Source organism: Pelodiscus sinensis, chromosome 15 (genome assembly GCF_052426305.1).
Source record: "Pelodiscus sinensis isolate ZL-2025 chromosome 15, ASM5242630v1, whole genome shotgun sequence".
Classification (NCBI taxonomy): domain Eukaryota; kingdom Metazoa; phylum Chordata; order Testudines; family Trionychidae; genus Pelodiscus; species Pelodiscus sinensis.
In genome coordinates, this window is record NC_143066.1 from 40,613,025 (window position 1) to 40,629,821 (window position 16,797).

Below are 16,797 nucleotides of genomic sequence, written 5' to 3' on the forward strand. Positions count from 1 at the left end.
ATTGGGCATGGCGGCCAGGGAGCGCCGCCCACTTCGTTGCTCGTTGGAGGAGAGGGCGCGGGGTCCCGCCCACGCTGCTAGGGCAGGATCCATAACCTTGGTCACGTCGCGCGAGGAGCCGATCAGGCCTGTAGCCCCGCCCCTTCCACCTCATTGGGTACCGGGGTTGGGAAGCAACATCCCATTGGCTAAGAGAGCCTGGAGCCCCGCCCCGGCGCTGCACGTGGCGGTAACTGGTCAGAAGAGCGCTCAGTTCCTGAAGGGCACGGAAGGTCAGGGGTCAGGGTGACTCATAGGCGTTGGAGGAACGGTGTGCGTCATCGTGCGCCCCCCGCGCCGAGCCCCTGGCTTACCCCTCCCCCGCGGCAGGCGGCCCGTTGTTATGACGACACGGCCGTAAAGCCGCCATCTTGGCGGTGCGGCTCGTTGCGACATGGAGGCCGCGGTGGCAACGAGCGCAGGGCCGGCGGGGCTTACGGCAGCCGCGGTCGGGGAGCAGGAGGGGGTGGCGGCGGCCGCCTCCAGCCCGGCCCAGCCCGCCGCCGGCCCCGCCGCCTTCCTCAGCCTCCCGGCGCCCTTCAGCGAGGAAGGTAAAGGGCCTGAGGCGGCCCCGCCGGGCCTGAGGGAGCGCGGCCTCCTGAGGGGGGGGGCGAGCCCCTCGTCGGGCAGGTTCCGCGCCGGGCCCGCCCCGCTGGCACCGGGCCCCTCCCCGCGGGCGGCAGCGGCTCGGGACCCGCGGGGGGGGGGGGGCGCGTGAGGTGCTGGGGGGAACGGGCCGTTGGCGTGTGAGCGCGCGGCACCGGGGGGCGGGGCGCTCGGGGGCTGGACCCCGCCCCCGCTGCGGGGGGAGAGGCGGCCGGAGAACACTCGGCGGGGGGCACGGTCAGAGGGGGGTGCACGGGGAGCAGGCACCGCAGGGGGGTCGCTCCCGGTCACGCCGCGCAGGGAACGCACGCGCCTTGCGGCAAGAAATCGCTGAGGCCCAGGGTTTAGCCAGGGCCTAAAAGGGACTGGCCGACTGTGACACTGCGGTTACCTGAGCGGATGTTGCCTAGGTTTGTAAAAATCCCCTTTAGTTAACCGGTGAAACGGGGGCTGTCACTGCGGGGCTGGCGCAGCCCTGCCCACAGGGTCCCTGGGCCGCCCGCCATGAACAGAGGCTGCTCTGGCCACTTTGGAGTGTCCCCTGCCAGGCTTGCGCCCCACAGGACTGGAGCACCCCTGCCTATGGCACGCTTTTGTCTGCTTCAGCCCCCCGCCAGTTAACGGTTGGCATCCCCAATGCTGGCAACAAAGTTGGAAGGGATATTTCACCTCCTGCTTCTTGGCATAAACTACCGGTAATCTCTAACTAGTAGAAATCCAGTTGAGATCTATCTAGCATGGGGGAGGGTGGTTATCTCACCTCTGCTTGCTAAGAGGTTCTTACACCTTCCTCCCAAGGATCTGATGCTGGCCACATTTAGTTATGGGAGACTGAAGTAGATGGATCTCAGGTCTGATCCAAAATCACCATCGCTCCTTTTTAGGAGCATAGCACTCTAGACACTGTAAGTGTTTCTTTGATTTTATTTCATGATTAAAGGTTCTCTCTCCCTTTCCAGGTGTTTTAGGGTTAGTGCTGACAGATGGAGCTAATGGGCTGCATATCAAGGCAGCTTTGTAAATTTTCACTTTCTTGGAATGAGCAACCCTGTTTTTCATGGGGGGAGGGAATAATGTGCCTTCAAACACTTGTAGCCTCTTATCTTGTTGGCCCTGACTATAACCTGTCCAGTCCATATCCTTGTGATGTAAAATTCTACAATGTTGCCCCTTAAAAAGATTAATATCACACTCCTCTGCCAACACCCAAAGACAATACTATCATAGGAGCAACATTTTTCCTACTGGAGTGGAAATGGTCCTAAAAATTCCAATTTGCAACTTCCTCTCTTCATATTGTAGGAAATGTAGTAGATTGGGTAGCAAAGGGATGTTGTCATGAAGTCTCAAACACCATGTATGTTAACATCCAAATCTAATAATTTCTTACATTTTAAATTGCAGATGAAGATGATGTTCACAAGTGTGGGCGATGCCACTCTGAGTTCACCTCTTTGGAAGAATTTGTACAGCACAAATTACAAAAGATCTGTCAACGAACTCAAGAAGTCATTACTGCCACATCAACAAGTCTTCTTAGCCAAGAACTACAAAAGGTGACAGCAGGCTTTCCCTCAAGCCATGGCTCAAAATAATTAGAATAATCTAATGTAAGTGAACAAAAGATATGGTTTTAACTTTTCCTACTAAAACATTATCTGTTACAGCAGGTTGTTCCTTCTGTTGAAGACTCCATAACTGTTGCTCACATAGTTGTTGAAGCATCTTCAATAGCAGAAGAAATCAGTAATGCATCTTCTATAGTAGGTAAGTTGCAAGGTTTTACAGAACTGATGCTACTTTAGTATAATCAAGTGCAATCATTTAGACTATTGTCTTACCATATATGGATATGTCTACCCTTGCACCCTCTTTCGAGAGAAGTATGCAAATGAAGACATTCAAAATTGCAAATGAAGCCAGGATTTAAGTATCCCGTGCTTCATTTGCATAATCGCATTGTGGCGCTATTTTGAAATAACAGATGCTGTTAAGACTCGCTTATTTTGAGAGAAAACCCTTCTCTCGAAATAACCCTTATTCCTCATACAATGAGGTTTACCAGTTATTTCGAGAGAAGGGTTTTCTCTTGAAATAACCGTGTAGACATACCCTGTTAGTCAGATGGTGTTGCATTGTAAATTTGAGTTGTGCCCCTGCTAGTTCTGTAAGAATTTGATTTCATGATCAGTACTGTATGCTGTCAGAATTGGTTGTATGTTCTGTATATGGTAAGAAACAGATTTTAGGTGCTTTTACAGTCAATGAAAATACAGGTCAGATGATTGTGGCATTTACTTTCAAAGGTCATGTGGGATGACATCCCTGTTGTTTCCAATTAAAGAAGGCCTTGTTGACTAGTGTGGTGGTAGAGACAATATGTTAAATTGTCACAGGTATTTGTGTGTGGCTCCTGAGCTTTAGGTAGGTAGAACCAAGAAGTCAGCAGGTTAAATCTCTACAGCTACCATGATGGGTGGAAATTCTACAAACCACTTTTCCAGCTCCCGCTTGAATACGTTTATTATGTATTTTATTGAGATTTAAAATGTCCTGAGCTTCAGTACCTTTAGTGTGACTTAGAAAACGCAATAAAGAGTCCCAAAATCAGTCAGTATGACTTTGGCATATATCATTCATATTTAGTCACTTGCTTCTCCTTTCCATTACTTGGTATTCTAAAAAATTAAATCCATCCAGTCATGTGAACCTGTGTTATGTAAAGAGCGTAGCTGTCTTCATATCATTTCCCCAGGTAGTGGGCACATCAAAGAAGTCATTGTCACAGGAGAACATGTTTTTGAAAATCCTAATGGCCAGATTGATGGTGAGATCACAGAAGGACAGGGCAGCCCTGATGACCTGGAACAAGATGGCTCCACAGAGCTGATTAAGGTTAAACTGCTGGTTAATAAAGAAGGTCGATATGTGTGTGAGTTATGCCACAAGACATTTAAAACGGTAAGTTATGGAGCTAGTAGCTCTACAGTCTACTTTTCTAATGTTATTATCAAATCCATTAGGACAGTTGTGCAGACTTGATGGAAAATTCATTTCTTAATACATAATCTTATTTGGAGATTGACCTTATTTCAAAACTAGTGCCAGTTGGTCAAATTGGATATTCATGATAAAGCTTTAATTACTGTCTACTACAAAAGAATTGCTATACCAGATTACACCAGTGGACCATTAGGTTTATCTGGTGTCCTGATAGTGGTCAGTGATGAAAGTGTAAAACCGCTATAATGGACAATCATGAAATAATTTGCGGGTAAAGCTTCTTGTCTTTTAAGCCCTGAAGCGTGTAACTTACGTAGTTTTGCATTAGGTTGCATTCCAATATGTCCATTATATTCACCTGTAAATTTAATGATACAAACACTTCTTTAATCCTGGTAAGGGTTGGGATTTTGTGTCTTTTCTCAACTTTCTTGCAGTTCTATGGTTATATTTTTGATTAATAGCATGAGTATTATGGAATGCCTTTGATTTATTGAAATGTAAAACAATGAAAGGAGCATTTCTACCAATCTTTATAAATCAGTTCTTGTTTTCTAGGCCAGTATCCTTAAAGCTCACATGATCACTCATAGTAGTAGGAAGGACTATGAATGTAAACTGTGTGGAACTTCATTTAGGACAAAGGGGTCTCTCATTCGACACCACCGACGTCATACAGGTAACATGCTGTTTTAAGTGGTTCCTAATTGCTGGGCTGGGCTGTACTTGGCTCCCCCATCTTGTCTTAATGATGAGCTGAAATGTTCTACTGTTTTCCACCTTTCACTGAGTTGAGTGCAGTCTAAATCCCACCATGTTGGGTCTGCTTCAAAGCTTAATTTCAAAAACTCTTGCCATTGCAGATAGTGCATGTAACTGGATGTAAGGTAGGGGGCACAGGCAGCTACACTTGCTCCAAAAGGTTGGGAAGTGCTGCACTATAAGTATACTTGATCTAATGAAAATTCTTAAGATTAGTTAATAGAGCTTCTTTGTTGTAATGACTTATGTTTCTCTTACTTTGTCAAGATGAGCGACCTTACAAATGCAAGAAGTGTGGGAAAAGCTTTAGGGAATCGGGAGCATTGACACGGCATCTGAAATCTTTGACACCTTGCACTGAAAAAATCCGTTTCAACATGAGCAAAGAAATAGTTGTTAGCAAAGATGAATTGCCAACAGGTCAGTGAAACAGAAAATGCATGTCAAGCATCAAAGTGTAGGTCATGTGACATTCCTGGCATTCAATTGGCAGTATTTTCCTCCATATTTTTTTAATATAAATGTGTAGTGTAACATCTCGCTCCCATTTTTTTAGAAAAAATTAACCACCTTCAGGACAGATAGCCAAACTATCAATCCATCATGCACGTGGATGGAGGCATGCCATGGATAAGTCATAGATTGAAAGATTTACTTGAGAAACTGGCTCTGTCATTAATATTAATTAATTTAAGCACAAAATTGACATGGAAATCACTGTTTATCTGCAAAACGATGGATGTCATTATATGAAACAGTGCCTGAAAAGTTACATGTGGTAAAAGCAAAAAAGCAGTCCATCAGCAAAAAGTTAATATTTCTAGACACCTGAGTTAGATATGCTGAAGTAGAATTGAGTCAAATGGTTGTCTATAGGGTTTAGCTTCACACTTGGAACTAGAGTGGTTGTTTAATCCTGTGCTACTTTTCTTGAAGAATCCTGTAGTTCAAACACAGAGGCTGTTTCACCTATAGCAAGTGAATCCATTGAGACTCCCCTGATTCACCTACTAACAGATGCAAAAGGCAATGTCCTTCACGAAGTCCATGTCCAAATGCAGGAACTTCCTGTTGATGCAAAATCCTTGGATCAAGAGGTGAGTGTGTGTTTCTGTTGGATACTCTTCGCACATTTTTGTGCAAAGAAGCAAAATTGCTATTCCAAGGCTCTTAGGTTGGAAGGTAGCATTACGCACTTATACTCTCCTTACTACCAGTTCTTAGGTAACAGTGAACATTGTTTAATAGTCCTTTCTGAGACTGATGACCTAAAACAGATGGCTTCATCTTAGATTCCATTTTTTGACATTGTTGTGTGTAGCACGGAATAGCTGGAAGCATGCTTAGGAGGCTTGTGTAATGGCTTAAAAGGGGAATCTAAAGAGGACTTCGGAAGGTCTGCACAGGACTTAAGTCTGTATAGATTAATTTTAATTCAGTTATTTCAGTAGATACTATTCCTGTAGAACTTTAGTTCCAACATTAGATTTCAAACTTTCTAAACACATCTGAAAAAAACAACCTAGCACATGCTGCTGGCTGGTTTGTTATAAGACTGAGAATAGTAGGGCAACTGTGTTTGTTAATATCCTTTTGTTTAGGGAGAAACAAAAAAAATCTGTGGTGCTGCTAATGTCTTATTTACTAATATCTTAATTTTTGTGAAGATGAAACTTAAAACCAAGCCAGGTGTAAATAAAGGTGAGGATGCTTTTCCTGCTCCTGCTGTGAAACTGACCTCAAAAGCACATAGGAAAAAAGGCAGTATGTGCAGCGAAAATAAACAGTAAAGTAGGTTACATGAAAAGGCCATAGTAGAGCATTTGGTAGTGGAGTTAAGTCTTCATTGTAAAATCAAAAAAGTTATTTGTCCTGCATCTGTATAGGATCAATGACCCATATGGTGACCGTGAGTGACCTACGATGGCCATATTTCCAGTGAAAGGCTGGAAAGTATCCCTTCAGATGCAATTTCTCAAGCTCTAGGACCTTTCCAGAGTAAGGATGTTAAGTATCGTGTAACTGACTATTCGATTAGTCTATAGGGCAGCAACTGCCCGTTTGAAATGCTGCTGTGGTGTTTCAAAGTGGCAGCGCGCTGCATGGAGCCTGGGGTCAGCTGGGGACTCTCCAGCTGATCTCTCGCTCCACAGGATGCTCCTCTTTGAAACGCCACTAATGCACAAGCAGTTGACCCCAGGCTCCATGTGGTGCTGCTGCTTTGAAGTACCTCCTTCTCCCTCTCCTTGGCTCGATCTGATAGAAGCAGAACGGGGAGAAGGGGGAAGCGACTAGTCGACTAGCCTGTTGACTAGTCCTTAACGTCCCTATTCCAAAGTTTACACATCCCCTTTGCTTTCTGGTATCTGAGGTCACAGAACCAGTCACCTTCATGACAAGCACTAGAAATACAAAGTTCTGTTGCCTAAAGGGTTGACTTCACATCTTCTATATTTACCATCTGTCTATTTTGACTTTCTTTAGCCATCAAATCCTGAGGAAGTACCATGCGAAGGGGAAGTGAACAGTGAGAACTTGCTGAGGCAGGCCATGAGGAATTCTGGGATTGTGATAGAAAAAGTTTCTGTGGAAGAGATGCAAAAATCAGATGAACCTGGTGTGGCTGCTACAGAAGAACTAGAAAATGAAGAGATGGAAGCAGAAGAGGAGCAGTGTGGGGAACAGTGTGTTGAAGTAGAGCAAGTAGAGACTGTATGTTTGCACCATCCATTTTTATCAACTAGCTTATTTTTTTTTCTATAGGAAATACACAGGCTGTTAGGAATCACATGTGATCACCTTAGACATTAGCTTCAGTGTAGCTACACTTCTAATACTTGTGCACTATGTATAAGCATAGTGACCAGCAAAGACAGTAATACCTTTTGTGCATTAGAACTTGAGGTGTCAGCACCAGCTGCCTCTTTGATAATTTGATTTTTCTTGTCTTTAAATCAAAGTGCATTTAGCTTAGAATTTTGATAGGAATATTGATTCCACATACTGTATGGAACAGACACTTACGTTATGATATTTGATTTCAATAGACGGATACAGAAACAAACGGATACAAAAGTTATGTTTGTCCTCACTGTAGTGAAGTTTTCAGTGGGGCTGTTTCCCTTGAGGCACACGTCAAAGGACATTTAGGTAGGTATTGCAATGAAGTTCTGCGCAGTGCATGTACCTGAACTGTTTATGTAGCATTTGTTGTGCAAACTTTATCCCATGCAGATTCAGTTAGCATTTAAAACGCTAATGGAGAAATGAAGGCAATGAAGAGACTTCCACTGAGATCTGGAAGTGGTATATAGTCTAAAACATGTGAAAACAGCTCCATATTGAGGAGCTTCAGAGGAAAAGGCTCTTGTGCTACTAGTGAAGGGGAGTTTTTATGCGAGGGACGTGAGAGCTGGATTCAAGAGGACAAGGGGAAAAGATTGAAGGGCGACCAGGTGTGTGAATGGCTGACAGCTCTTTGACATGCTTGAAAAGTAAACAAGTACGATTTTTTAGTTGAATCCTGTAATGAATAGGCAGTTAATAGAATTGAGGGAATGGAGCAGACCCCACATTACTCATTATTAATGCTTATATTGGAAAAAATCATTCTCCCTCATCTCCCCTAGAATCCTCAAGGAGGTACAAGAATGGCCTTCTGCAGAAAATCTATCATTTTAGCCAGGTAAAAGGTATAGCACAGTTAGCATCAGGTCAGATGTTCCTGCTACATGCACATTCCCTTGCTGTGGAGGGAGTGCTATTAGGGATGGGGGGGACAGATGGACTTTGGTCTGCTTGGGTCTGATGATTCTGACAAGTGCAAGTTGTCTTTAGGGATGTAAGTGACTAATCGACTAGTTGCTTCCCCTGCCCCCCTTGCTGCTTCTGTCAGAAAGAGGCAGCAATGGGGGTGTAAAGAGGAGGGGGTACTGGGGGGAGCCGGCTTAAAAGTCGGTTCCCTCCAGCTCTGTGGGAGAGGGCAGGGGTGGCATTCCACATTTGAAATGTACAAGAGCCCCACTGAGGCTCTTGTACATTTCGGCGGTGTGGCACTTCTGCCTTTGAAATGTAGCAAGAGCTGGCTGGGCTTTTGCTACATTTCAAAGCAGAAGCCCCCTTATCGACTAATCGAATAGTCAGTGGAAATTCCATTGACTATTCAATTAGTTTATTAAGCTAATTTTAACATCCCTAGTTGGGGTGATCTCTTATGTGGGCAGAAATATTAGGAAGTGGTTTGAGATAAGACCCTATCTAATGGCCTTTAGATAGTACTAATGGAGCCATTGTGTATGTGTGTGTGTGTGTGTGGTCTTTATTTGAACCAGGGCTCTGACAGGGAGAAGCACCCCATCATCTTTACTTCCCTGAGTTACCTAGTCCCTCTGGTCAGACGTGGCATAATTACGTTATTACTTTAGTGCAATAACATTTCAGAATTCCCCAGAGCTGCTGTTGCCTGTGGTCTAAGATGCCTCTCTCTCTAGGTTACAAAGTGTTTAAATGCGAGGAGTGTGGCAAAGAGTTCATGAAAGGCTATCTGTTGAAAAAGCACCAAGAAGTCCATGTCAATGAGCGGCGCTTCCGTTGCGGTGAGTGTGGCAAGCTCTACAAGACTATCGCGCATGTGAAAGGCCACCGGAGGGTGCACTCAGATGAGCGGCCGTATTCCTGTCCAAAGTGTGGCAAGAGATACAAAACAAAGGTAGGCGCCTCTTTCCAAAGCACTCGTGCCTTCTGATCTGTGCTCCCCAAAATCATTCTCTGTGGAACGCTCACAGGGGCTGAAACATTTGCTGTCAAAAACACTGTGATGCAGTTACCTCAGAAATGTTATGTAGAGCCTGTGGTTAGCACACTAGACCAATGTCAGCCTCCTTATAGGCCTTCTGTATGTGACTCCTAAGGCACGGTAGGAAAGGCAGTTTTGTTCGGTTTTCTTTTAGTTGTTAGTGATCTTTAGCTGTTCCAGGAGAGCTACAGGATCCTGGACTCTACCCTTAACAGATGGAATGAACGCGTGGGTCATCTCTCTGTAGGGAAATGGTGGGAACTGTTTCCTTCAGGAATAATCTGTGCAGTACTTGTGGCAGAGAAATAGTCCTGTTGTGGTTGAGAGGAAAGCCTTAAGGGTTGTCTATTCCAAAGTCAGAACTATACTATCCCCCGAGGCTCGTTTTGAGTGGTTTGTCCCCATCAGTCACTCTTCCATTGTATACAATGTCTCTGCTGCAGAACGCACAGCAGGTCCATTTCCGCACTCACTTGGAAGAGAAGCCCTACACCTGCCAGTTCTGCAACCGGGGCTTTCGGGAGAAGGGCTCGTTGGTTCGTCACATCCGTCACCACACAGGCGAAAAGCCATTCAAATGTTACAAGTGTGGACGTGGCTTCGCAGAGCATGGCACACTTAACAGGCACTTGAAAACCAAAGGTGAGAGGGAGGCATTTGTCTAGCATGGGGTTCTCTTATGGCTTGATTTGGGTCACCTGCCCTGCTATGGCTCAATCTTCGTGGTTGTTTGGTATGAATCTTTGTAGCAGTAAACGTCTCGGATCAGCTCTAACTGTCCATTCCCATAAGCCATGGATTGTTTACCTGTAGTTGAGTAGCTTCAAAAGGTGCAACATTCATTCTTTTAAACTACTAAATGAATCCCATCTAGCCCAGTATCCTGTGTTCCAACATTGGCCAATGGCAGGTGCCAGAGGGAATGACTAAGACAAGGAATCATCAAGAAATCCATCCTCAGTCACCCATTCCCAGCTTCTGACAAACAGGAGAGGGACACCATTCCTACCCATCCTGGCTAATAGCCATTGATGGACCTGTCCTCCATGAATGTATCTAGCTCCTTTTTTGAATCCTGTCTTGTCCTTCACAACAGGATTTGTAAAATGCAGCCTTTGGGAAAGGAGACAGCCTGTCTTCCACACAGCTTCCACCCTGAATCTCACCATATGAGTTGGCTGTTTTGCCCTGTAACTGTTGCATTCTACAAGGCTTTAGATGAGGCCAGAAAAAACAGGGGTCTTCATCCACTAATGCAAGTTCATCTGCCTCCCAAGAGCAAAGAACGGATGTTAAAGTGGCTGGAAAACAATAATGCTTAACTATATTAACCTAGGTTCTGCCACCTAGCCCTGCCACAGCTTTGGGGTCCTGCCACGTAGCCCGCTAGCCTTGCTGTGGCAGGGGCTGCTCTGGCACAGTTCAGCTTGCCACCACTGGAGTTAACTGGAAAAGGGCCAGTAAACATACCATGAGGCTTACAGGTTACCAGTTATCATCACTACAGCAAAGGGATTAAAACACAATAGACACGCCTGGTGCAAACAGCTGCTTACATTTTTTTTGTGTCCCGTAAAGTTAAACGGGACAAGTAATTACGTTTGTGTTCTGTTTCTTAACAAGTGAAATTTTCCACTTTTTATTACCTTTTTCTGTAAAGCGTTAAAGGGGTGTGCTGTGTCTAGCTGAAGGTCTGTTCTGCAAATACTAATATTAAAAATGCTTGCAAAAATGTACATTGCTGACAGGCTCAACACCCATTGTCACCCTGCTTGTTTGTTTTACGCATACTAATTATTATTAATCATGTTGGAATGTAATGCTTCTAGACAATATTTACATTCCTAGCAAACCTATAATGATACTGAATTGAATGCAGGTACAGTAGCTTGGCTGCTTGAGGGATGTCAAGGAATCTTGGGTCTATTCTTGTACACTTATTGGGCAAAACTTTCAAAGTCTTACTTTGGCTTAAGCACTCAATCTCATATGTTCCTAATAATTCCATTGCATTCACTGTTAAACTTGAGGCTGGATTCGTCTCCAATGTGTAGCATGCCATCTTGGATCCTAAAATTTAGGCCTAAACATTTGTCAGGGGTAGGGAGGAAGATTACATAACTGCTGCTAGCTTCTGCCCAGCAGTAGTCCATAAAAGGTGTCACTTAGGTGGCACCTAGCATTTAATTCTGAGTAAGAAAACTACTTGTTTTCCCTGACATTTCTGAAATATTGTTCAGGTGGCTGCCTTCTTGCACTGAAAGAGGTTGAAGAAGTAATGGTTTCTGAGGAAAGTCAGTCAGCTGACAACTTAGCAGCAACAGTTATTTCTGAAGATCCTCATACCGTTCTAGTAGAATTTTCTTCTGTGGTGGCAGATACTCAGGAATACATCATTGAGGTAATAAGCCATTCTACCAGGCTGGTAGGAACAATTGGATTAGGAAGGGTAGAGGGGAAGAAAGGCTTGTGTTCTACTGAAACTTGTGTAGTGTTTGTCATAAAATGCCTGCACAATTCTGTGTGTTCTTCACCTGTAAAGCAATCAACGGGAGAAAAGTTCATCAATCCACAGGTTGCTATGGTGAAAGGATACAGAGTTTCTGCTTAGAAGAGAGCTCCCTGCACTACTTCTGAGTAACTTGGCGTTAATAGGGCCTGGAGGGAACTACATACAGCTGCCTCCTTGAGAAAGACAGGTCATGGCAGCAGAGGGAGCGTAGGAAGATTGTTGTGGGAGGGATCCTGCACTTCTGTCATGAAGCTTCTCAAACAAGATCCAAAATAAAATTGTTCAGCAATCTTTTGCTTTGTCTCTTTAAAGACTGCTACTGAAGACATGGAGACCAGTGAAGCTACTGAAATAATAGAAGGAACAAGACATGAGGTAGGCTGTCAAATTAGGATGCTCCTTTGGGAAATTGTTATGCATTATCCACTATCCACTGCGGTGAAGTTTCTGTGCTTGAAAGCACATGCAGCTAGCTTCCTCCCTTCCCCAAGTATGTCATTTTGCACACTGGGCTTTATGGCCCAGCAGAATATAGTGTATATGCTGGATAAGTGGGACTGCACACTAATTGCTTATGGTCTTGGTGTCATTCTTAAGAGAACAGTAAGCTTCACAAAGTGAACTAGGGGATGTCACACACAGAATCCTAGGGTGGGCAGAGACCTCAGGAGATCAAGTCCAGCCCCCTGCCCAAAGCAGGACCAATCCCAACTCAATCATCCCAGTAAGGGCTTTGTCAAGCTGGGCCTTAAAAACCTCTAGGAATGGAGATTCCACCTCTTCCCTAGGGAACCCAGCCCAGCGCTTCCCCACCCTCCTAGGGTAATAGTTTTTTCTAATATCCAACCTAGACCTTTCTCCTTCTCCCCTCCCCCCCATAACTTGAAACCATTGCTCCTTGTTCTGCCCTTTGTCACTGAGAACAGCCTCTCTCCAGCCCCTTTGGAACCCCCCTTCAGATTGAAGGCTGCCATCAAATCTCCCACCTGACTCTTCTCTTCTGCAGACTAAATAAGCCCAAATCCCTCAGCCTCGCCGCGTAAGTCATGTGCTCCTGTCCCCTAATCATTTTGGCTGCCCTCTGCTGGACCCTCTCCAATGTGTCCATATAGGAGAGGGTCCAGCGGAGGGCAACCAATATACATACTTGTGCTAGGAGAGTACTAGCATAAGAATACAAAATATTTTTCCACGGTAGAAAATTTAACTAAATTACTTGTAGGGATTTTACATCATTAGTTCTTTGCATTCACTGGTACAACACCCTCCAGAATTGTCATGACTGTTAAGGTGACACAATGAATGTCAGGCCAGAAACAGCCCTTTCAACGCTGACTTGAAGGAGCAGCATGCACGCTACAGATGAAGTGTTCCGGACACTCTAGTTCCTTCCCAAGACTAATCCTCTAGCTGTGTATAACAGCCAGGAGTACTACTAATATCAGAACCCCTCTTTCCCACTACTATCCAGTGCCTGCTCTTCTCTCTGCTGCCTCCCCCCCAGGGATTGGCACAGAGAGGCCTACCTTTCCTCACTCTCCCTCAGGGAGGGAATGAGTTACCCAGGATTTTTTGGGAGGAGGGTGTTAGATTCAGGTCCAGTTCACTCAATCTGAACCAGTGCTCCAGTGTGGTGCAACTCCCTGGTTGGAACTGCATAGTTAGAGAGAGAGAGAGAGAGAGGGGCGCTGGTGAGTCTGTTGAACATGTCAAAGTGGTTCATCTTTACAATCCTTCACTGGTTTTTAGGAACCAGGAATGCATGACATCCTCGCGCTTGTTGTAAAAATAACTTGCCTTGACTTCATTAGACAAATTGTTTCTCAAATACTGGCAATTTTATAGTGAGATGAGATGTGAAATAGCTGGAATATTTCACTAAGATTCTATAACTTTAGACATTTGAGTTCATCTGAACCTGATTCTGTTTGTAGTGCCTTGCTAAAGTTACCAGGCTGCAGTTAGTTGGAGCTATGCAGTAGTAAGCACAATACATTGAGCAAGAGGAATTGTCTGGATTATTATTAAATAACTTACTCTGTTTTTTCCCCTAACTTAGGTTGACAGTCACATTATGAAGGTTGTGCAGCAAATAGTAAATCAAGCAAACTCTGGTCACCAAATCATCGTGCAGAATGTAACAGTGGCAGAAAGCTCTGAAGTTACTACTGATGCTGCAGACACTATCACTATAGCAACCCCAGAGAGTCTGACAGAGCAGGTTGCCATGACACTGGCTTCAGCGATTGGAGAAGGAGCTGTGCTGACGACAGAAGGTAGCATTGAGACAGAGGAAGCAACTGTGACAATGGTTGCATCAGAGGATATTGAAATAATGGAGCATGCAGGAGAGTTTGTGATAGCTTCTCAGGAAGGGGAGGTGGAAGTTCAGACAGTGATTATCTAGGGGCTAACAGACTTTAGTGTTTTTCACCAAGGCAGAAAATGGGCTTAATTAGCACTAAAGTTGGCTATTCCAGTTACTTAGGGAGCAGGAGAGAAATTCTCCTTTAAAATATAAAGGAAATATTTTATAAACTGAAAATGGTTTCAATTAGGACATTACACATTTTTGTTTTAAAATGGAAATGGCAGTAGGATTAGTACTGCCTAGCTTTATGGTGCAATAAGTGACAGTCTTAAGTCACACCATTTAACTTTGTACAGCTGTCTCCAATAAAGGAATATCCTTTGCAAAGCATTTACCTCAGCCAATTGGACAGCAGTGTTCTAGTTTAAATCTGAACCGAGATGGGAAGATAAAGCAAGTATGACTTGCTCTGAAAGAACCACATTCACAAATAACTGTGAAGTTTCTGGGTGTATTGACCATGATGAAAGGCCATAGTTTCATGCCTTCCAACCTCTCTCAGCATAGTAAAGTAGTTTTCTCTATCAGACAATAGCCTTTTATATAAAGGTCTCTGAAAGAATGCATTGTAGCCTTGCTGCACTCCACAGGTGGCTACTCAGATAACCTTTTCATGTGTAAAGCCATACTGTACATGATTCTTTTATAACCATATACAGATTTTTACTTGCAAATTGTAAATAGAATACTTTTTCTAAAAAATAAAATATTTAAAGTTCTTTATGGTTCTAGTATTTCTCCTTCAGTGAACTGGTGAATGCCAGAACCACCATGAAGAATCTCTGAAAGAAGAATGGAGTGCCTGTGACAGTGCATTGGGGGTCCCCCACCTCCTGCACCCCAAAATGGCACAAACCGACTCCACCAGCCAGTGGAATTGAGGGTGGTTTATTGCTCCTCCAGGATACAGCACAGATGTAATCTGGTTACAGGAACTAGGGCTAAGAGGCCTCAGTGTTCCCCTTGAGATAGGGGAGTCCCAGCCCCTTCTCCCCTGCTTTCCAGACAGGAACTCACTAACCCTCTTCCAGCCCTGCCCCCCCCAGCCAGGGCAGCATTCCACCTTCCTTTGTTCCTCTCCATGGGGGGTGGCTGGCCATACTCATTTGCATAGTGACTCATCCTGTTTTGCTGGGTCGTGGTACCCATGGCAGCCAGTGGGAGTTACCCCAGAGCCAGCAGCATAGAAACCAGCCAGGTACCCCCACTACGTCACAGTGCCCTACCCTGTATAATTAAACAAAAATCCTGAGTGAGGCTGGTTAACTCCTCTACAGCTTGTTGTGCCTGAAAACCCATGCAGGATTGTGTGGCACAGATATAAGATTTCAAATAGAACTAGGGCTTCAGAAGCTACCTCCTGCTTTATTCACTATTCCTCTCCCCATAATTTATTATAATGAGCATCTGCTTAACATTCTGGATCCAAAGGCCCAGACTGAGTGGAAGTTAGGAGTATATGTATCTATGGGTAGCTGGGCCTGGGTTCCTTTTGTAGAACCCAGCAGAGAGGGGAAGTGCAGTTTTTCCCCTACCACTAAGTACCAATCCTAGTAGACTATAGCATGACCTAATATGGCTTTAAGACAAAAGGCAGAAACTGGGTTAATGGACTTAACCCCATTTAGGGCTCTTCATGTGTACCTTGCTCATGTTATCTGCTCACTGCTGCTTAAGGTGAAGAATTAAGTTTGAGCTCAACTCCTCCACTTATATGTATGAATTCTGGCAGCATTCAAGTCTCCCGAGTCATACAACACTAGTTCCATCCTCGCTTTAGGACTGCAGAAATAATGTTAGCTAAGCTTTCACAACAAAGCCTCAATAGATCGAAGGCCCAGTCCTATATTTACATTGCAAATCAACTATTTAGTACCTACATTCTATCACAGCAGTTTTCAAAAGTAACTAGTAATTTTCAGTGTGCAACTTAGGATATCTGTAATGGGGTATGATTGGCAGAGGATGGAAAATGTATAATGTCAAATTGAGGCGTTCAACCATCAAATCTCAACCTATTTCACTTATGCACACAAACTTCCTCTAGGCTCTTCCATTGCAAAGATCATTGAAGGGAAGATCCAAAATAGCTCTGTGTCCTAGATGAAATGATGCAAAGTTACAGCTTTGTGTCAGAACCAGCATAGAACACCACACTAATTTTCGTTCATGCAAATGTAACTTAATTTTCATGTGACTGTCTTAGCAGGTATACGCCTCATGGAGGTGTGATGAAGCCACAAAACAGTAAGATTTAGACATGCAATCTGGTCACCTTAAAGACACCTTGAAGTTCATTTGCTAAAACACTCCCAAGCAGTTCCTTAAGACTTCATTTTTATAGTTACAACAAGGCTACATCTACAGTGGTGTGATTTTGCGCAAAAACTCTTTAGCGCAAGAGTTCTACACTGGCATGTGCTTTTGCGCAAGAGCAACCATGCCAGCGTAGGCGCTCTCTTGAGCATGAAAGCTCTGATGGCCATTTTAACCATAGGGTTTTCTTGCGCAAGAAATTCATGTTGCCTGCCTACACTGGGCTCTTGCACAAGAACAGTTGCGCAAAAGGGCTTATTCCTGAGTGGAAGCATCAGAGTTCTGGTGCAAGAAGCCCTGATTTCATACATTAGAATGTCAGTTTACTTGCGCAAGAACACATGGCCAGTGTAGACAGGCAGCAAGTTTTTGCTCAAGATTGCGCCAGTGTAG

General features: G+C 44.4%; 1 protein-coding gene across 2 annotated transcripts; it reads left to right on the top strand.

Moving 5' to 3' along the window:
- Positions 1 to 64: 64 nt before the first annotated feature.
- On the top strand, positions 65 to 14,807 carry E4F1 (E4F transcription factor 1). 2 transcript variants are annotated; one of them, XM_075899882.2, is made up of 14 exons: positions 65 to 590; positions 2,050 to 2,201; positions 2,313 to 2,412; positions 3,401 to 3,606; positions 4,207 to 4,327; positions 4,678 to 4,830; positions 5,347 to 5,507; positions 6,895 to 7,122; positions 7,458 to 7,560; positions 8,901 to 9,118; positions 9,649 to 9,847; positions 11,446 to 11,606; positions 12,030 to 12,092; positions 13,777 to 14,807. In XM_075899882.2, exons 1-14 carry the CDS (start codon positions 434 to 436, stop codon positions 14,122 to 14,124), a joined length of 2,370 nt encoding a protein of 789 aa, XP_075755997.2. In that variant the 5' UTR covers positions 65 to 433; the 3' UTR covers positions 14,125 to 14,807. The 2 variants fall into 2 exon arrangements, with proteins under 2 accessions (XP_075755997.2, XP_075755998.2); XM_075899883.2 differs by having other exon boundaries at positions 2,316 to 2,412.
- The last annotated feature ends 1,990 nt before the right edge of the window (positions 14,808 to 16,797 follow it).